Source organism: Toxorhynchites rutilus, chromosome 3 (assembly GCF_029784135.1).
Source record: "Toxorhynchites rutilus septentrionalis strain SRP chromosome 3, ASM2978413v1, whole genome shotgun sequence".
NCBI classification, from domain to species: domain Eukaryota; kingdom Metazoa; phylum Arthropoda; class Insecta; order Diptera; family Culicidae; genus Toxorhynchites; species Toxorhynchites rutilus.
In genome coordinates, this window is record NC_073746.1 from 260,620,939 (window position 1) to 260,643,150 (window position 22,212).

General features: G+C 39.1%; 2 protein-coding genes and 1 long non-coding RNA gene across 4 annotated transcripts in view; 1 reads left to right on the top strand and 2 right to left on the bottom strand.

Moving 5' to 3' along the window:
* LOC129773121 (microprocessor complex subunit DGCR8) overlaps positions 1–11,650 on the bottom strand; it is a 12,246-nt gene extending 596 nt beyond the window's left edge. Inside the window, exons 1-3 of one of the 2 annotated variants that reach the window (XM_055776681.1) lie at positions 10,828–11,650; positions 10,457–10,749; positions 9,290–10,390 (exon numbers count right to left, since the gene is read on the bottom strand). In XM_055776681.1, the coding sequence (XP_055632656.1) occupies positions 9,290–10,390; positions 10,457–10,749; positions 10,828–11,179 (1,746 nt within the window). In that variant the 5' untranslated portion in view covers positions 11,180–11,650. Of the gene's footprint in view, positions 1–9,289; positions 10,391–10,456; positions 10,759–10,827 lie in introns of both variants that reach the window. The other variant, XM_055776680.1, reaches the window with a different exon arrangement.
* Positions 1–22,212, top strand: part of LOC129773126 (fructose-bisphosphate aldolase-like) — a 609,238-nt gene that overhangs the window by 159,940 nt on the left and 427,086 nt on the right. The window lies entirely within an intron of this gene.
* LOC129773140 (uncharacterized) lies at positions 12,156–13,156 on the bottom strand. Its single transcript, XR_008742665.1, has 2 exons — positions 12,532–13,156; positions 12,156–12,466 (listed from the first exon to the last, which is right to left on the bottom strand). It is a non-coding gene; the product is annotated as an uncharacterized LOC129773140 (long non-coding RNA).

Sequence of the window (22,212 nt, forward strand, 5' to 3'; positions counted from 1 at the left end):
AAACCAGCTCAGCAATGATCTTAATGGTTTAGATACCCACATTTCATGATGCGCAGATGAAAGTAAAGGCGCGTCCACATTATGCCGAATGATGCCGATCGGCCTGTAACAGGCGGCATATTCGGTTCGTTATGTAATGTGGACACCCCATCGGGTGCACGAGGCCGAAGCCCCATCGGATGCACGAAGTCATTACGAACACACGAAGCACACTGTCGTCAACGCTAATTTACTTCGTTTTATTTTGGTTCGACTTTCTCGAACCGGACCCACTTGTTTCGGGTTGGGTTCGGTTTGATTCGAGTCGGTTTTCGGTATGTCGGCAAGCCCGGGCGGTACGTCCACATTTAGTCGGCTTTACCGGGCGGCCAAGGCCGATTGGCGTAATGTGGACGCGTCTTAAGAGCCCCCGCACACTACAGACTTTTTTTTCAGCCGACAGTTTGGTCGGATCGGCCTACTGGTGCAAAAACCGATCCAACTGATTCGGTGTAATGTGCACACATGTATACCTCTCCGTACTGATTAAGAAGCCGACCGAACTATCGGTCGATAAGTCAGTTCGCAGTCTGCGGGGGCTCTAATTCATTATCATACTGGCCTGAATAGCCTCCACTATGCGAGATGAAGAATAGAAGGTGGGAAGATTCTCGGGTTTAGGTTGTGTTAAACTTTGATTGTATTAGTAGCCAAGAAGATAGGAAGTTCACATATCAGGCATAACAGTCAGTTACTCAAATGGTACAAAATTGAATGTGTGAACGAATAACGTTGAAAGAGGATATACAGAAAATAATAACACATTTCCAATTACATTCATCGTTAAAAAAAACAGAACATGTCACGAACTAAAATTCATAGAAGTTTATCTCTAGTCAGCAATTTTAATTCATTTTTACACAATTAGGCTGCTGAACAGGTCATTTGTCTAAAACTAGGACGCAAGCGAAAAACTTTTCTTCTCAATCTAGGTCATATGGAGTCGATCAAATTGATTTTTTTAAGTGCATTTTACAAAAATCTGCAACTTTTTATCCCATGCACTACCAAATGTTTTCGGTCAAAGGAACAAACGATTCTGTAATTCTGACTTTGTTCATTTACGTTTTTGTTCGTCGTAATGAGATGTAAAATCAGTTAAGCCCGCGGTTTCCGTTTTTTTTCCAAGAATCGAAATTCCAGAAAATCTATAACATTTTTTTGTACTGTGTATTTTTTTTATTATTTTATTTTTATTATTAGATATTTGAAAAAAACAGCTTGAAGATATTTATCAATCTAGAAAAGCCGTAAGAGCACATTTAAATATGAATTAGAGTAGTACTGAATTTCAAAATCCCAAAAAATTTTTTTTTCAAAATTTCAATATTTTTTTAGTACTAAAATTTTTGATGAAATTTTTTTTTGATAATTTTTCTTGATACACCGTAGTAAGATGCACATTCAGTATTTTTTTCAAATTTTTATCTCGGAGCTATTGAGGATGGCGTGAAATAAACGAAAAAGTACGTTTTTCACTATAGATCCTACGTCAAACCACATAGGGGTTCAAATAAACCGCCAAAATTTCTTATTTAATATCCTTTACAATATTTGCCATACAGCTAGTGATTTAGTTTGGGGGCACTTTTTACTCCCTTACCCAGCCAGGCCCTTTATCCAGCAATTAGCCTGAGACACCAACAGTGCAAATAGTGAAACAAGTGTACAATCTATATAAATAAAAATGTATGGTAGAATCTGTGGGAGCGGAAAAGCACAAGAAGGGATGGTCCGATTTCAGCCTTCTTTATTTTGTTGTATTCGTCTCTTCTCGTAGATCAATATAGTTGAGAGAAAAATCGGAAAAATGAATTCCCACATGTTCAAAAATTACATCATAATAAGCGTTGTTAGTCCATGTCCATGTTAGGATTTTCAGACGGAATAACGCATTCCTATATCTTGTATATATATAAACAAAAATGCCCTGCCCTCGACGACTGTTAAGATCTTGGGTTGCCGCCAGCTCGGAACAGTCTCCCATGAAGGAGAAGAAAAGAAATTTACGCCGTCCAATTCGTTTCGAGTCACCTTCGCTGGTTCAGCTCTCCCTGACTACGTGATGGTAGATAAATTGAGGTTAGCCGTGCGACTTTTTATTCCAAAGCCAATGACTTGTCTAAAGTGTAAGTCAGTTGGTCACACGGCTGCTTATTGTGCCAATAAAGAACGATGTGCCACTTGCGGAGAACAACATGAGGGGAAATCCTGCAGTGCGACTGAGCATAAGTGTCCATATTGCGGGGGATCCCCACACGTGCTCTCAGCTTGTGAAACATACAAGGCTCGCTGGGAAAAACAGAAGCGCTCTTTGAGGGAACGCTCTAAACGCACTTTCGCAGAAATTTTGAAGGGCGCTTCTCCACTGGCTCAAGAACAACAACCAATCAATACACACAATGTCTTCGCTACGTTGCCAGTTGACGAAATGGAAGCGGATACAGCTAACGGGGGCATGCCGTTTATTTCTCAAGGGAATCCCCGGCGCAAAAATGTGACCACTCCCAAAGTTCAAGGACAAGTCCCTCCGGTGATACCCCCTGTTAGCTTGCCCAAAAATCGAGTGCAGCGGATAAGCAAAATCAGGTCCCTCCTGGCCTCCGTGGTAATAGTTCACCTTCGAACGACCCAGCACTCGAGGGGACATCAAAAACCCCAACTGTCCCTGTTTTTCCGTCAAGTTCAACTTCCCAATCGGGATTTATAAAGTTGTTTGACCTTGTGGATCAAATCTTCACGTGTTTTAATGTTTCCGACTCCATCAGAACCATTGTCACCGCAATGCTTCCAGTACTAAAGACAATTTTGCAGCAATTGATGCAAACATGGCCCCTCCTTGCAATGATTATCTCTCTTGATGTCTAATTTAAATAGAGAGGTCGGAGATATCACTGTTTTACAGTGGAATTGTCGTAGTCTTATGCCTAAATTGGATACATTCAAATTTCTAATTCATAAACTCAATTGTGATGTTTTTGCTCTATCCGAAACCTGGCTCTCTTCTCAAAATGATTTCTCTTCCCACGATTTTAATATAATACGCTTGGACCGCGATGACAGATACGGAGGGGTACTATTGGGGATCAATAAGTGTCACTCATTTTTTAGAATTGACCTTCCACCTATTGGAGGGATCGAAGCTGTTGCTTGTCATGCAAACATCAGAGGCAAAGACCTCTGTATAGTCAGCTTGTATTGGCCTCCGAGAGCTGCGGTTAGCCGCAAGCAACCTGTTGACATGTGCTCACTCCTTCCTGAGCCACGATTAATCTTGGGAGACTTCAACTCTCACGGAACTGCCTGGGGGGAACAGTACGACGATAATCGTTCATCGTTGATATATGACCTTTGTAACAGCTTCAATATGACCGTTTTGAACACTGGGGAAACAACACGTGTACCTAAACCTCCTGCTAACCCAAGTGCTCTTGACCTCTCGCTTTGTTCGAATTCACTATCGTTAGATTGCAAGTGGAATGTAATCCAGGATCACAACGGTAGTGACCACTTGCCAATCAAAATTTCTATCACCAATGGGTTGAATTCTTCTGAATCAATAAACATTGCATACGATCTCACAAGACACATTGACTGGAAAAAATATGCGGACGCGATTGCTCTAGCCATCAATTCCAGAGATGGTTTGCCTCCATTGGAGGAGTATAACTTCATTTCTCGTTTGATCTATGACAGCGCGGTTCGCGCTCAAACGAAACCCATCCCAGGTTCCACTATTCGTCGAAGGCCTCCCAATCCATGGTGGGATGGCCAGTGTTCCAAGCTTTATGGAGATAAATCGAATGCATTTAAAGCTTTTCGGAAACGCGGAACCATTGAGAATTTTCAAACGTATTTGGACCTTGAAAATCAATTTAAAAACTTGATCAAAGGGAAAAAACGTGCTTATTGGCGAAATTTCGTGGGAGGTTTGTCACGAGAAACGTCAATGAAAAAATTATGGAAAGTGGCTCGAAACATGAGAAATCGCTCTTCATCCAATGAAAGCGAGGAATATTCACATCGATGGATTTTTAATTTTGCACGAAGGGTTTGTCCCGACTCCGCTCCAGTGCAAAGAATTATTCGAGATATACCACAAGATAGGTGCGATCTTGATTCCGAGTTTTCGATGGTAGAATTCTCTCTTGCTCTCCTTTCATGTAACAATTCTGCTCCGGGATCGGATAGAATTAAGTTCAACTTGCTGAAAAATCTCCCTGATGTGGCGAAACATCACTTGTTGAACTTATTCAATCGGTTTCTGGAGCATAATATTGTTCCAGATGATTGGAGACAAGTAAGAGTTATAGCTATTCAAAAACCCGGAAAACCCGCGTCCGACTTCAATTCGTACCGCCCAATAGCAATGCTGTCTTGTATACGGAAATTGTTGGAGAAAATTATCTTGTTTCGCCTTGATCGATGGGTTGAAACGAATGGCCTACTCTCAGATACACAATATGGGTTCCGCAGGGGCAAGGGGACGAATGATTGTCTTGAGTTGCTTTCTTCAGAAATTCAAATGGCTTACGCCGAAAAAAAACAAATGGCTTCAGTATTCTTGGACATAAAGGGGGCCTTTGATTCTGTTTCAATAGAGGTTTTGTCAGACAAATTACAATCTTGGGGTCTGCCGCCTCTATTGAATAATATGTTATATAACTTGCTTTGTGAGAAACATTTGAACTTTTCTCACGGAGATTCGGCAGTAAGTCGGTTCTCTTACATGGGCCTCCCCCAGGGCTCATGTTTAAGCCCCCTTTTGTACAACTTCTACGTAAGCGACATTGACAATTGCCTTACACAAAATTGCAGCCTAAGACAACTTGCAGATGATGGAGTGGTGTCTGTCGTAGGATCAAACGAATCCGACCTGCAAGAACCCTTACAAGATACTTTGAACAATTTTTCAACCTGGGCCATTGGGCTAGGGATCGAATTCTCCACGGAGAAAACAGAGATGGTGGTTTTTTCTAGGAAGCATAAACCAGCAAAACCAAAGCTTCCACTTTTGGGTCAACCGATCACTCATGCTATGTCATTCAAGTATCTTGGGGTCTGGTTCGACTCTAAATGTACTTGGGGGGCCCATGTTAGGTATCTGAGTAAAAAATGTCAACAAAGAATAAACTTTCTCCGTACAATTACCGGCACCTGGTGGGGAGCCCATCCAGAAGATCTTATAATGTTGTATCGAACAACTATTCTCTCAGTGATGGAGTATGGCAGTTTCTGTTTTCAATCAGCTGCCAAAACACACCTCATTAAACTCGAGCGAATTCAGTATCTTTGTCTCCGTATTGCGTTGGGATGTATGCCCTCAACGCATACCATGAGTTTCGAGGTTTTGGCAGGCGTACTCCCACTAAAAGATCGCTTCAATTTATAATCTCTTCGGTTCCTCATCCGGTGTAAGGTTATGAACCCATTGGTGATCGGAAAATTTTGAACAGCTGATCGAGCTAAATTTTCAATCTGGGTTCATGAGTCCATATCATGAATTCATCTCCATGCAGGTTGACCCTTCTTCGTATATTCCCAACCGTGTTTGTTTCCCTGACTACATCAATTCCTCTGTGCATTTTGATCTGTCCATGAAGCAGGATATCCATGGAACATCAGATTATCTTCGATCGAGGATCGTTCCAACGATCTTCGATGCAAAGTATGGGGATATCATAATGATAATATGTACTTTACTGATGGGTCCTCTATGAATGAGTCCACAGGATTTGGAGTGTTCAACGAATTTTTTAGCACCTCACACAGTCTTCAGAATCCTTGCTCAGTGTATATTGCTGAATTGGCAGCGATACACTGGGCGCTGGACAGCGTCGCCTCACGACCTGTTGAACACTATTACATTGTAACGGATAGTCTTAGCTCTGTCGAAGCTATCCGTTCAGTGAGGCCGGAAAAACACTCGCCGTACTTCCTTGAGAGAATACGAAAAATTTTGAGTGCTTTATCCAGACGCTGTTATGTCATTACCTTTGTCTGGGTCCCTTCACATTGCTCAATTCTGGGTAATGAGAGGGCTGACTCATTAGCAAAGGTAGGTGCAATTGAAGGCGATATTTATCAGCGTCAAATCGCCTTCAATGAATTTTATTCTTTAGTCCGCAAAAATGCCATAGTTAACTGGCAACGCAAATGGAACGAAGATGAATTGGGCCGGTGGCTCCACTCGATTATCCCTAAGGTTAGCCTCAAACCATGGTTCAAAAGTCTGGACTTGAGTCGGGACTTTATTCGCACCTTCTCCCGACTCATGTCCAATCACTGTTCGTTAGATGCGCTACTCTTTCGTATTAATCTTGCCGACAACAATCTTTGTGTTTGTGGCCAAGGTTACCACGACATCGAGCACGTTGTTTGGTCGTGCGAGCTGTATCTTGTCGCCAGATCGAATTTAGTAGTCACCCTTCGGGCCCGAGGAAGGCAGCCAATGATGCCGGTGAGAGACGTTTTAGCTCGGTTAGACCTTGATTACATGTCCCAAATATATGTATTCCTTAAATCTATCGATCTTCGTGTGTGATTGTCCTTATACCCTTAGTTTTTCCTTTTCCTTTTCCTTTGTGAGAGATCGGATCCCTTCTTAAGAATGAGATGAAATGTAAATACATATTAGATATAAGATAGGTTTAAGAATTGAGTGTGATTGAGAGTGTGAGTGTGATCATTGTCAACATATCCTCATATCCCCTCCTTTTCCTGAAGAAAATATGTCACCCTTCTAAACTCGAGTCGATCGCGAGTAACCGGTTTCCTATATTATTAACATTAGAATTAAGGAAAAATGTATATATACTAGTAACAATACAGTAAGGAGTTCGGCTCCTTTAAACCTATGTAACTGAGCCTGTAAAAATAAACGATTTAAATTTAAAAAAAACCATCAATAACTCTACTACACACTTTTTCGGTACGACTCATAGTTTTTGAGATATAAATTATCAAAGATTTCTCTTACTCAAATCGATACGCCCTTTTAAAAAGTTACGCTTGAGTCAAAAAATTCCCAATTGCTGTGGAAAACTCATATTTCCTCTAACCCAAACGGAATACACACTTTCATTCGAATCAAAAATACTCAGTTTTGTCATTTGTCGATTTCATTTGGAATTGCTCATACCATAGAGGACAACGTCATTGCCAGTGTCATAATTGAAGATGTGAATCCGTAGAATTGGATTCAATCAGTGCGTTGCCTCTCAGTTTTGAAGAGTTTTGAAGTTGTAGTTCAGAGTGATCAGACGCAACGCTTCGCAATGTTTGCCGATATCTGACGAACGATTGGCGAAGCTCGACGATCCTGAACTAAAGCATTCTCAGAACAGCCAGGATTCGCTTAAAGTAGTGGATGGACAGGCGTGAGATTCCATCTCAGCACCAGAAGCGATGTCTCGCTCAGCTAAATCAAGATCACCCTGACATGGAGAGGTTGAAAGCTACGTTTATTGGCCCTACTTGGATAATGATACCGTTGGATACGTTGGACTGCGCATCCTTAGCCAAATCAGCTCCACTCCACTCCAGTTCCATGACCGCAACATCAAAACCCTGGCAGCGGGTTCACGTGGACTACGCAAAACCAATTTAAGGAGACTATTACTCCCTTGCTATAGACGCATTTTGTAAGTGCCCAGAAATTATTAGAACTAGTCGCATAACTTCTACTGCAACGATTGACATTCTCCGGGGCATTTTCGCTTCCCTTGGAATGCCAGAAATACTGGCTACCTACAAAGGAACACAGTTCACAAGCACCGATTTTTCCAGTTTGGCATCGAATAACATACGACAGCTCCGTTCCATCCTCTAGCAAATCTGAAAGCGTAGAGTTTTGTTGACATATTCAAACGGACCATAAAGAAAATTCTAGAGGGAAGATACATATTATATGCTTCGCTCCAATCTAAATCAACTGCGTAGCCGAACCGTAAACCCACTGTCGACGAAACGGCCAGATTCGCTTCCAGAGCCGTCACTACCACTGAACGTGTTGCTGGAAGCATGGCATCTGAAAAAAAAAACAGTAAACCCAACACCTGAAACATAAATCGGCAGCATGTTTCAACACAGCATTCATGTTCTGCAACGGGACTGTCGAAATGCGAACGAACGCTACAAAAGCTACCAGCGGAGCGCGTTTCCTCGACTCCGCAGAACTTGATTCCAATGGAGGCGACATGTAATGGTCCTGCTCCTTTGTCCTCATCGTCAACATCATCAACGAAATACAACGACTATGGACCGGCGATTGAGACTCAACCGATGGTACCTCTTTCTCGGCGGTCTTCGAGGATCTGAAGACCCCAGTGGTTTGACCCGTACCATCCCTATTGAAGAGGGAGATTTTGTAGACAACAGATCGACTGGCAACTATGCTGAGAACCTTTGGCTCGACCTGACAGTGCTAGCTGTGAGCGTCACGATCTCAACAAGAGAAATGACAAAGGATCATCCATTAGCGACTTGACAGTTTTGTGTCTTCGTGTGAACGAACCCTAAAAATATTTTAATGATCTGTCTATGTCAAAACGTTAGTCAAAATCAACATTTTCATCATGGTGAAGTATACGAACGAGCGACGCTAAATATTTATTCAAAATCACTAGCGCGAAATGTGGAGTCGATGGTTGCAATTAAAATTTTGTAGGTCTGATAGATTTTGTGTGAGAAACTACTCGAAATTTTGAGTTTTTTCCACTTTTTTTTCGAAGAATCTTACTTTAAAAACGATAACATCTACAAAACGTTGGTTGAAGAATGAAATGTAGAGAATTATTCATGTTTTCATTGGAAAATATCAAGCAATTTTGAAGATGGGTACTTTTACAGGTAGAAACATTTTTCGAACATCAACTTCTTTATGTTCTTCTTGGAAAAATTACTATTGATGTTCAATTTGTAACATTTGTATGAAAAATTTAAACAATTTTCTACATTTTATCCTTTGACCCAAATTTCGTAGGTATTTTAGTTTTTGAGTCATATTTTTTTTCCTTATAAAAAAAATGAAGAAATTTGTTTTGCCATTTTTAAAAAGTAGTCTAATTCTTCTTTGAATATTTCAAGTATGCAAAGTTGCTTAGAAGACCTAAGCGCTTATACCCACAACGTTTCGCTGCTATCTGAGATGGTGCTGCCAACGGCCAGTCGAGTTGGCATGAAATTCGTCCATTACATTTTCTACCAACGTATTCACACTAAACATTCACACAAGAACAAAACGGCTTACCTGTAGAATTGCCTGCGACGCTCGCTGTTTTCCATCCCGCTTGTTTTTGCACACCACGGTCGCCGTGTGTTTCCCCACCGTCATGGTGAACTCATTTTTCCGATGCTTTCCGGCCTTAACGTCGTACTGAATCTGGACGTCGCCGAGTCCAAAATTTCGCTGCAGACACGTTTGTAGGATGGTATGCGGGGATGGCTCGGTTGTTTTGGCACAGAATTCTGCCACCCTTGGGTCTTCGATTTTGATCTCATCGAATACCGATAAATTCCGTGCTTCAGTCTGTGTCTCCGTAGAACCGTTTTGATCCTTCTTGGCATCCTTGCTGGTGATCTTATCTTTCATATCGGGGATCAAAATTTCGAGCGTCTCTCTCGCTGCCTCGCTTTTGGCTTGCTTTTTACTCGTTCCATACCCTGTCCCATACTTGAGATCATTGATAGATACGGTAGCGGAATATGGGGTGGCCGCATTCTCAAGCTCTTTAAATTCATAACTCGGTTGCTTCCTCAGTGCATGCTGGACATACTCATGGAGAATGCAAACGTAACTTTTCCCGTTCGGATTCATAATCCATTCTTTTTTCGGGCGCGTATGACCATTGCCTTTATCGCCTTCATTGTGCAATACCGGAAATGTTATCAGTTTCGTTCCGTCCGGCAGCGTTGGACGCTGTAAATTCTTCATATGCTTCCTGTGTTTCGTTAACTTCCTTCGCGCAGCCCACGATTTGAAGCGCATAACACGGATTGTTTTGAACTTAAAAAGCTTTTTACAATACTCTTGGAATGCATCGGCTGTGAGCGATTGAGCCTTCAAATTTTCATTGACAGTTTCGATTCTGGCAGTTACTTTCAACGGAAGCATCTTAGCATTGGCTTGTGCTTCAGAGGGTGTTATGGCACTTGCAATCAATTTGCTGAGCTGTGGATTATGCATCTGCTTTTGCAGCTTCTGTGCGTTTTGATTATTGGCACTTTCTTCGCCTTTGGCTTCCTCGGCTGCCGCAGCATTAGCCTCAATTTCTTTACGAATTTCGTCTTCTTTCTCCAAAGCCTTACGGTAGTTCATACAAGGTATAGCGCTGAGTGGAATTTCGTGTTTCTAATAAAGTATAGTAAATATTACGTAAAAGATAAAGAAAACTAAAACTTGAATATTGATACCCACCCGCACACTTCCCGGACCCAAAAAATATGGTCTTGACGCAGTGCAAACTCTCGAAGCGGTGTGCAGAAATATCGGCATTCCACTGATATGAGTAGCTTGGACCCATCCTTCCGGGAGAACCTCAAAGTGATTGCGTCCCTTTTCCTCCAAAACCTCTTTGAAACGTTCCTCGTATGCTTTTGTTTTCGGACCACTTTCTCTCATTCCCTCTGGAAGTCCCTCATCGAGCAAATTCTCAAGCTCGTCATAGTCGAGTTCCGACCCCTCGGAGCTATTGTCGTTGCCATCATCATCTGCATTTCCTTCAATTGGAAAACAAAAAAAGCATGTGATAATCTTTCAACAATAAAATTGAATAACATTTTGCTTGCCTCCGTTCTCTTCATCCGACATGTCTCCCTGGACTTCATCGAGCACCTGAAACTGCCGCAAATTATTGTTCATAGCTTCCCGCAGGGTAGGAATTCCTTTCGGACAGTCGTCATCTGCATCATTCCGGTCTGGCTCCTCGTCCGCGCTATTACCACCCTCATCATAATTATCATCGCAGAAATTGTTCATCTTCATTCGTTTAGCGAAAGGACACATTTGTTCAACCGAACGCCTGCGCATCACGGATTGAGAACATTCGCTTTCCGATTGATCACTCATTGCGGGTGGCGGGGGAGGTTGTAAACACATTTGCCCGTCAGAGGAAGGCGGTTTCGGAATAGGAGGATCCATTTTCCCGATTGTTACTTGATTTCTCACCCCACCAGATCGGAATATCACTAAATCTAACTAAATAAACGCTTTTGCTTTTTTTGTTGCCTTCAATTTTCTACCAGGCCGTCCAATGTTGATCAAACCCAATTTTGCATTTTGGCTGCTATCTCGCCAGAGAGTTTAAGTGCGCGAATAGCAAAATAATAACTGAGTAGGATCACATAGGCAAGAGGTAGAAAATCTTGAATTGTTCCTTCGTAGCTCAGAGACTTTGGGCTATCAGCATTTGCTCGAACACTCCAGGATTGTTTTTTGCTGACTTGTATCATGTAGAAACTAAAGCCCAGCGTTCTTGGCACATAATAGCAAGCAAGAACACACAAGCCAGATAGTTTCTAACTATGATGTTTTACTATTTTAAGTATTTTAAATGCAAATTCACTAGATTTTCAAACAGCCGAACGAAAAACACGCACAATATCTGACCAAAGTTTGACGTTTCTCTCGTATGCGCAGCATGTTGCAGCCAGGGATGCCAGGTATTTTTTTTTGAGTATCATCACACGGCACGAAAGAGTATGTTAACATCTAGGTAGTGCGGACTGAATCAAAACGGCTGTCAAAAAAGATCCAATTGAAATGTCAAAAGAGATCCAACGATCAGGAGTGTTATTTTTCTTATGATAATCAACACTATAAAAAAGGTATTGTTATCAAATGCAAAAATAATTAAACTTATAAAATGAACGAACTTCATTTTTCCGTCAATTGTTTAATTGGCCATTGCATCTCTGAAAGAGAATCTCATATTGCAAGGTATCAGAACTTGACCGAATATCAACAAACTACAAATAACGCTTAGTTCACTCCAACATGCTCCGCCAACGGATTGGATGATAGTTTTTGCTGTACAAGGACAGCACACCAGTTCGATTAAAGACAGAGTGTACGCAACAGCAGCAAATTTGAAGCAGAATTTAAGAAGAAATTTAAGTGCTTGTATAATTTCATGTATATTTCTATAGTATTAAGTAAAATACAATGTACATAGTTATAGTAGTTTAAGTGTGTGTTGTATTTTGTCTCCGATGAAACGAGTCCCTCAATCTGCTACAGTGATGTGAATTTCCATGCGAATGGAAAATCCCCGCTGCATCACTGCAATGAAGGCAGTCTGCATCGCGCCCACGGGGGGATTTTGGGTTCTCACGTTGGGCAATCCGCATAAAGGCTGCTTTGGTATCTCGCAGCGGGATTAAGTAGCAGTTTTCACAGTCCACTGCATTAAGACGCTATCAAAATAATCTTGAAAATGTGTATGAAAGGTTTGCTACACTTTTGGTTTCCAATAATTCAAACATCGTACTTACTCCACTGATACGCGAATCCTTATTCGGAACTAGTTTGTCGTCTCCGCAAAAATCAACCCAGTGCGTCTGTAAATACGTTTCCGAAGCTATAAGAGCTAACGCGAACATTTTCACTCGTATTCGGGCAGCCTTTCACTGAGCAACGCATTTTTAATGTCCACTTTCCCTGATATAATTTTTCTCCGAACGAAATAAAAACAAACGAAGTCACAGTCACGTAAATGTTTACTCCTGTGATTTGAAAACATTCGATGAAAAGTGGAAAGAAGAGTTGCCAGATGATTTTTAAAAAAAGGCTGTAAACATATGAGAAAGTCTGTTAAAAATGTGGAAATGTCTGTAAAAGCGTGCGAATCTGTAGAAATCTCTTTTAATGTTAATTTTTCCAGATTCATTGATACTTTGTACATCGCGATGCACGCTAGATTGTCTTTTGTATATTATTGTATATTTTGTATATGTACATCTTTTATATATACAGCCATTCCATGCCAAACCGATATAGTGGTTCTCAGATTTCAATGAAAAGTGGTAGTTTTGTTCTTTATTGCAAAACATTAAACCCTTTTTTTTCGTTAGGGTGACCATTTCCATTTTAGGGTGGTCCGAAAAATCATTTTTCCCCAGTTTTACCCAAAACTGACTTTTTTCAAAAAATCATAACTTTTGAATCATTGAACCGATTTAGATTATCGACATATCTAATTGAAGCCAATGAGCTAGCTTTTCATTAAAATATAATATATTGAAATTGTAAGGAAAAAAAGGATTTTGTTTTTGTACTTATCGATTGTATTTTTTTATTATTTTGAACTAGAGGGCGCTATATTTTTTTTATACTTTTCTTGAAAGCTTGTTATACATAACATATCTCGATTTCAGAGATGCTTTTTTTCGTTATTGAGATATGATTTTTTAAAGTTAACCGGTGGTCCGAAAAATCATTTTTCCTCTTGAGAACCACTTTATTGGCATGAAATGGCTGACAGACCTGTAATGCGACACGTTTAATTGGGCATTTTTACCTTTAATTGGACGTTTTTGTAAACATCAAGTTCGGGGCCTAAATTATGGTCCCAAATTGAAAGTCCCAACCAGGCGTCGACACTGTATCACTCTCATCGCCAATGTCTAATTACAAGTCAAAATAGCCTCCAATGCGACACTGAGTGGTGCCTCGGCATGTCGCATTAAATGTGAATAACTGTATATACACATACTAGCTCACCCAGCGAACTTCGTCCCGGGTCAGCTAGTAAATGTAGTATATGTCATATCATTATTGTTTTGATATGAATTCTATAGAACGAATTTCGAAACTTTTCCTCATCATAACATTGTTCTGTGGGCAGAATACCACAAATACAATAAAATGAAGACAGCTCAAAAAGGACCTTTCCTTCATCGGATTTGCGGATAAGCAACACATTTAGCCTTCTATTTTTATTCATATAGATAGATAAAAGATATAGGAATGCGTTGTATTGCCTGAAAATCCAGTTCCACTTTCGAACAAAGATCACCTTCGCTAGCGCAAATATTGAATGGACTAAACGCGCTTATCATGATGTAATTTTCGGTCATATGAGAATTCATTTTTCCGAATTTTCCTACATTCCTTCTGAGTTTTCCGGAAACTTTCCGATTTTGCTCTCCACTATATTGATCTACGGGAAGAGACGAATACAACAAAATAAAGAAGTCTAAAATCGGATCATCCCTTCTTCGAGGCTTGCTTACGAACAGATTTGGCCTTTCATTTTCATTTATATAGATAGATATAGGCTAACAGTGCGAGGTTGAAGGGATGCTCAAGGACTGGGATAAAACTCCGTGGGTTTCCATTTTCGCTCGGCTGTAGTCAATCTTAATATTACTCAAAAATGTGTGCTCCGCCGCAGTGCTACCCCTGTACGGAGTACTGCGCCGAAAAGTATGCACATCGCGCTGGTGTGATCGAAGAGCAGTATGAATTTCATGTCGTCTAAAGACGACGCTCGTACACACAGCTCGTCACGTGGTTGTCGTCAATAGACGACGCCCGTAACGAAAGGGTTAAGGCTTTGAGAATCAACTCACTGTCGTTTGCTCAAAGGATACCCCTCTAGGAGAGTCATTTTTTAGGAAATTAGCGACGCACATGTTGCACCGTACGTTTGCTAAAAAATGATTCGCTTGGCGGCGGCAGCGCTAATTCGGTTTACTTGGTTTGTCGTCGGCTGTTCTTGATATTCTCGGTAAATTACAATCTGTTAAGTTTTACCAATCTCATCGATAGTTCTCATAAGTTCTCGACTCTGTTCCCTCACTGTCATGAAATTTTGAAGTATAGTATAGATACATTTAATGCAATTTTTCATTCATCGTGAAGAATCGTAGTGTCTGTTTCGCCTGCAATGATTTCAGGGCAAATGAAATAATGAAAAACACTGACGTATACAATTTATTGTTACCAAACAAAACACCAACAGAATGCAAAAGATACTGAAGTACTGTCATCGGCCACTGAGCGATACTATGCTCACGACATCACTGCAATGCGACCTATTTTGCGCACGTAATCACTGTGGTGATACCGGCAGTTAGGCTCTAGTTTGCGCACATAACGACTGTGGTTACGCCGGGCGACAAAGTGTTTATGAATTACTCAAAAAATAGGTCTAACGTCATGTGTATTCATATAAACTAAATATAAAAACTTTTTATGTATTAAAACTATGGGTAAATGTAATACGATGAGTCAAATATCTTTGATGTGATAAATAGAGTCTCTCATTTTTCAAAAACCTGTGAAATATTGTTGTATCCAAAAAGTCTGCAACAAAAATAAAAAGTATTTTACAGATATGTCTGTAAATTTACTAACATATCTATTAATCTGGCATCTCTGGTGGTCTGAGAATTTATTGCAAGAAATCGCTTGAAAAAATCCATAAATTTGCTTGAAAATGAAGTGGATTGAGTCCGCACCACTTAGGTTAACATATTTGCCATATTTATTTTGTTATTAAAAAAGGGTCATTAAAAAAGGTCACCATGTTCAGTAATTCAATACCGATAACTAAACAAAATTCCACGTTTCCATTAAGAAACAATGACGTCTTCAGTTTTGTCATACACAGTTTTTAAAAGTCTGTAAATGTTTTTTCTAATTAAATATCTTCAACCTGGCATCCCTGATTGCAGCGAAAGTGTATACACACTAAATATGTATTAAGCCAATTTTTAGAAAATCTTACACCCAGGAAAACCATTACACTCAGAGGAATAATTAGTAAACATAACAATATTACATATACAAATTCTATGCATGGTGCAGAAGTTTTGGATATGCTGTTACATTTAATGCGACATGCCGAAGCACCACTCAGCGTCACATTGGAGGCGATTTTGACCTGGAATTGGACATTTCCGATGAGAGTGGTACAGTGTCGTCGTCTGGTGGCGACTTTCAATGTGGTGCCATAATTTGGACCCCGAACTCTATGTTTACAAAAATGTCCAATAAGAGGTAAAAATGTCCAATTAAACGTGTCGCATTACAGGTCTGTCCAATTAGTAAAATGTCGAATTAAACGTAAATTACTGTGGAAATTTCTCACTGATGAACCTGCGTCGACTCTCGAAGGGAGCAATGTCATATACCGTGTATATGGTCTTGTTACGCAATCACTATCCAGCGCAACGATTTTTATTCACTTTATTTACACTCTCGCTCGTTGTCACTCTCTGTGATAAGATTAACGACAACGACAACATGAGAACCTTAAGGCACACTGTGTGGGGGTCAAATATTTGACACTTTTATCTTTATCTGACACAGATAAAATTTGGTTTGAAATTTGTACAAACACTATTTGAGTTAAACAGTTTAAGGCAGTATTCTAGTCTAGACATTTGAAAAAAAAAATCATTTTTTTCCTTCATATTTCTGTAGTTTAGGCATTCAAACATATTCAGAGAGAAAAATCTCATTATCTACCGATTTTGAGCCATTTTAGCGATGCGGTATCTAACCTGGTACGGCCAAAACAATGAACTTAAAACGCGTTTTTCTCGGACTATTTTTCAAACTGGACTACACGATGAGCCGATTCATGCCGAATTTTATTCAATCTGCAGGCATCTCTCTGTCGCATAAACCACTGAAAATGATATTTTTTAGATTTTACTATTTTTTAAAAATCGGGAAACGTAAGGAAAAACGTTTTCAACCGCATTTTGTTTTTCAAACGGCCGCAATTTGGTCAAAAAATATGTTTTTGACTTGTCCGAGGTTCATGCGATAGCGGCAGAATCGATTTTTTTTTGTTTAAGATGACCAGAAGGGCTGGAATCGTGTACGCCATGGCACAACTTTTTTTAACCCTCTCACTTCATCAGCTCTTATATATTCTAGTTATGAATATTTTTTCTACGTTAATTTTTTGGTTTATTGTTGAATAATGATATAATGGACAGTAAAAATATTTCTCGTTTTATTTTTACGGAGCTCGGGAAAACGTCCGAAATTCGTGTCTCTACACTAGAAAACCCCCTTAACCTCTTTCCCTACTAGATCACGTATATACAGTGTGCCCCTGAGCGTCCGCGGGATAATCGAAAACCGCCCGAAGCCGAGCGATGACTGCCTGCTGAAAAGATGGCGGAAAGTGTGCAGAGTGTCCAGCCCACTTGATCACTAAACTGACGATGCCCGTGTTGCCAAAACCGAGCATGCCACACATCTTCTCTCTTCTCCGAAAAGAATTGAATAAAAAAACGAAAAGAACAAATGCTTGTGGCTTTGGTTCAGTGTATTTTCCTTCACAGAAAACATTTGAGCCTCTTTGGGATGATTGAGCTAATTGATGACGTTGAACTAAAAAAATATCGAGTCAAGTTCTGTTCTCCACACGGTCGTGCCCAACCGTACTTATTCTGCGTAGTCGTCCCGATCCGCACTCTTATCATTATCATTTTTTATACGGGCGTCCCGAGCCGTACCCGTTTGTCTTGAACGTGCTTTTTTGCCCACGAGGTATGTTCTAACGCAGTAAAAAACTTATCCGTCAACTTTCGGTGAATTATCAGAGGCCGTATTCCGTCCCATATTTCGGGTAAGAATTCACCAACGTATTGGAAATATTTTTAATTCAAAATCCTTATGGCGCAATCTGCATTGAGTGTCTAGATGACATCCAAATTGTCAAAATCACACAAGATAATTTTCGTTTTAGTGGCCATTCATTCGGGATCTGTAACGTGTAACGTGTTCATTGGAAGTCGTGGTAGTTTTCTATTCTATGATTTCTTTACTAACATTGCTCGAGAGAGTCTTCGTAGTTAATTTGTTAAGCGACCCATCGTGAGTTCAGAACTCAGGGCTTACTATGCAAGTTCAACTTACAGTGTCGGACAAAACATTGAGACCACAATCCAGCTATTCGAAGGAATTTATAACATCTGTAGTTGAAACAATACTCATTCATTAAAAAAAATGCGTTTTAAGCATACTTAACAACTAAATAGGTTCTCTATAGGGTTTAGATGCGGTGACAGCGCTGGCCACACGACTTTGTTATCCTGGAACCTCTTTTTGACGGTCTGGGCGGTGTGCTTCGAATTGTTATCCTGCATGAACAATAGTCGGATTTTTTTGTTGACTGCAACCAGAATTCGAGAATTTATAGCTTACATACTTCTTATTAAATACTTACCAGGATCCTAAAACCACAAAGTACCACCGCGAAACAATCAATTTTCTTCAAAAATCGGTCGAAACAACACTAGAAACAGCCGGAACGAGGAACTGGTTCTGAATTTTGTTGCGTCATTTTAATTGTTAAGTATGCTTCGAACGCATTTTTTTAATGATTGACTATTGTTTTAACTACACTGCCGTTCTGCGCATAGTTGTTCCATGTTCCAAAATCAGCAACTGAGAAAAACACAATCAAAGTTTTCTAGCATATTCGTCTACCAGAAGCTTTAAGGATTTCAGTTTGGCAATAGACCGGATTTTTATATGCAGTAAACTATTGTTTAATGAAATGCGAAGAATTACCCTCACTTGAATCAATCAAGCTTGATTATGGTTCCAAAAAAAAAAAAAAAATGGTGGGACAGTTATCCCTAGAATAACAACATGGGACAATTTGAAGTACATGTTGTTTTTTGAAGTACTGGGAGCAAACAATGAGTTTTTTGGTACTTTTCCGAAAAATTATGCATGAAAACATCGTTTTCTGAAGAAGAGAGTGATCTGAAACACCTTTACAGAATAAAAATCTCATTGTTTTTGCCATTCGCTAACAAGATGTAAGGAAGGTGGGGGTAAAACGAACATGTTAAGAAGAACTTCAATTATTTCTTTGGAAACTAATGTTTCCCAAAACTTTGATGCAGTTTCTTGCGATTCAATATACTGTTTTTCTACCTAGTTGGTCAAATATTTTACAAAAAAGCGTTTTTCAATGTTTTTTTACAGAAATTAAAACAAACCGAAAAGTACAAGTTTTCGATGCGGGTAACATGGACAGCTTTGTAATATATGAAGCGTAGAGGTTCATCGAGTGCACCCGTGGCCGAGTGGTTAGCGTCTCACATTATCATGCCGGGTGTTCGGGTTCGATTCCCGTTCTGGCCGGAGGGATTTTTCGTCAAAGAAATTTCCTTCGACTTGCACTGTGGTCACGCGTATTCAAGAGCTTGCCCCTCGTGTTATTTGGCTTAAGAAATCTCAACTAAGTATTAATAAATGACGCTAGTTAATGCATACGTTGAGACGGCAAAAGTTCCACAGGGAACGTTAACGCCATTCAAGAAGAAGAAGAGGTTTATCGATCGCGAGAGGAATAATTGTATTCAACCAAGGTCTGTCCGTTAAATGATGATTAAATGAAATCGAATTAATCCACCTAGAAGTGATATCGTGCTTTCAGCAGTATAAACGAACAGACCCTCATCTATTTTGTATTTGATTCCAGTCAGCTTCTAAACAGTCCTTATTTGGCGATTTGATTTCCATTTATAGACGCGGGGCAGGAATAGATTAAACAGATTAAACAGACTTTTCACAGTCCATCTCACTCCTACTGGCAACTGTCCGTTTTACCCCACCAGTACAATTATTTCAATGATTTGAATTTTGCACTCAAAATTTAATTTACTTTTCCGTACAAACCTTATATCGCTTCTCTGTTAACTCGCAAACCGAAATATAACAAATTGAATTTTGATATTAAACCACTCAAAATGCTTAATATCGAAGCAGCTAAAATTACATCCACACGCGGAAACATGTATGATTTTCGGTTTTTGTTTCCCTGTTTTACTTTTGATTAGTATTCATTGCCATAAGGTGGCTTAAATATAATAGAATAACATGTAGAAGGTGTTCTCATTAACAGAAATTTGAAATTCAAAATGTAACTATACAAATCAACCACCTGTCCATTTTACCCCCATTGTCCGTATTACCCGCGGTTCCCCTACACGTGTTCTGTGGAACTTTTTTTTATTTGTTTGAGAATTATTTCGTTCTTTCAAACCATAAATCAGTGCATTAGCCCTGCTGAAACAATGACATAAAATTTATGCACTTGAACCGATTCATTTATTATACATACAAAAACACATGGTGGGACAGCTATGCTTAGAATACCAACATGGGACAATTGAGATTGATGTTGTTTTTTTGCAAAAGCTGGGAACAAACAATAAGGTTTTTCGTGGTTTTCTGGAATATTAGGCATAAAAATATTGTTTTATGAAGAAAGGTGTAAATTGTCCAAAAGTAACATGTGACAACTATGCATAGAACGACAGACAGATGTCATAAATTTCTTCGAACAATGCAAACAAATTATTATAAACGGATTGAAGCACTTGATTGGATTATTTTTTTCTCAAAGTTTTGTTCCTTTCTTTTTCGCTTGAGCAGTGATCTTAATGTTTTGTCCGACACTGTATGTAACATGCTTTTAAAAAATAATTTCCTCTCGATACGGGTTTGGATAATAATTTTCTACATCTTTCATGTGAGATTTCGTAAATTGGTTTCAATCAATTTAGAGGCGATAGCTGGAAGTGGGATTCATTGAGATGAGTGCAAGATTTTGACAGCGTTTTGTTGTTTGTAAACAGTTCTTCTTGATATATTTTAACGGTGCCCCGAGATATTCATCACGCAGGAGGAGAAAAGTAAAATAATTACACATAGTCACCTAAAAAAATTATAACGGTACTTAGTAAGTATCAAACAAAGTAGTCACCCACGCAAGACAACGCACAGTGCTTAGAATGCATAGGAATGTGGGACAAACATCATAACAGCAGAATTTAGCCATAGTAACACTTTGGTATGATGGAAAAGATTGTTCATAAGTATCAGAACTAAATTTCACATGTTATTTGAATAATCGCATAAATGTCTCAAGCGACAAAATATTTTTTATATAAAAAATAATTTACATATAAATATTAAAAAAATATATATATATAAAAATTAAAATTTAAAATACATTGTGAGGTTAATACATATATATATATATATATATATATATATATATATATATATATATATATATATATATATATATATATATATATATATATATATATATATATATATATATATATATATATATATATATATATATATATATATATATATATATATATATATATATATATATATATATAGTTTACAAAAAATACAAAAATGTTTATTGCATGTATCACTGCTTTTTCAAGGAAAAACAATATGACGCCCATGTCCAAATTTAATACGACCGCAAAGGGTTAACTCGGACACTGACAAAACTCTTGAGTTGTTCTATAAGAACTGTGGTGATTAATAAGTACAAGAGGAAACTTTTACGACTGTCCGCAAATCACAAACCAAGCGCCTCATTGGAACCCTTGATCGTCAAATTCAGTTGATGGTCAAGGCAAGGCAGCAAATTGAAAACTGATTACTGTACTGTGCGCGAATCCTTCTTTCTTTTCTTTGAAATACAATAAATATAGTGCGATTGTAGAAGTCGATGGAGACACGTATATTAAAATGATGGAAGCCAAATCATTATTCTGTGGCTTCGAAAAATGTCGGGTAATCGATGGGTTGAAGATTCTGAGATGTTTTAAATGCTGCGAATATGGTCATAAGATTGTCGATTGCAAATCAGAAGTTAGTGTATGTCCGAAATGCGGTAAAAATCACCAATTTAAAGATTGTAACTCTCAAGAAATTCAATGCTCGAATTGTACAAAAATTAAAAAGGAACGAAGAATGGACATAGATACTAAACATTTTGCTTGGAGTCCCAACTACCCCATATTCCTTCGCAACTACGAGAGGAAGAAGGAACAGGTAGACTTCTCCATCTAGCCATCCATGAAAGGAGCATATCAAGGATATGATATTATTTATTTAAATGTGGCAGGATTACGCACTCATTTCGATGAAATATGAAATCTAGCAAAAAACCGAAAATATTAATAATGGTTGAAACACATTTGACGGAATCAATTGATCTAAATGAATTCAATGTAACTGGGTACACAATGGTAAATTGCTTGTCGAGGTCTGTGCATACTGGAGGCGTATCTATGTACATTTCCGGCCTTTTGAAGTTTAAAGAAATTTACAATGATACATACATGGACAACTGGTTTCTAGCTGTAGAAATTAGAAGT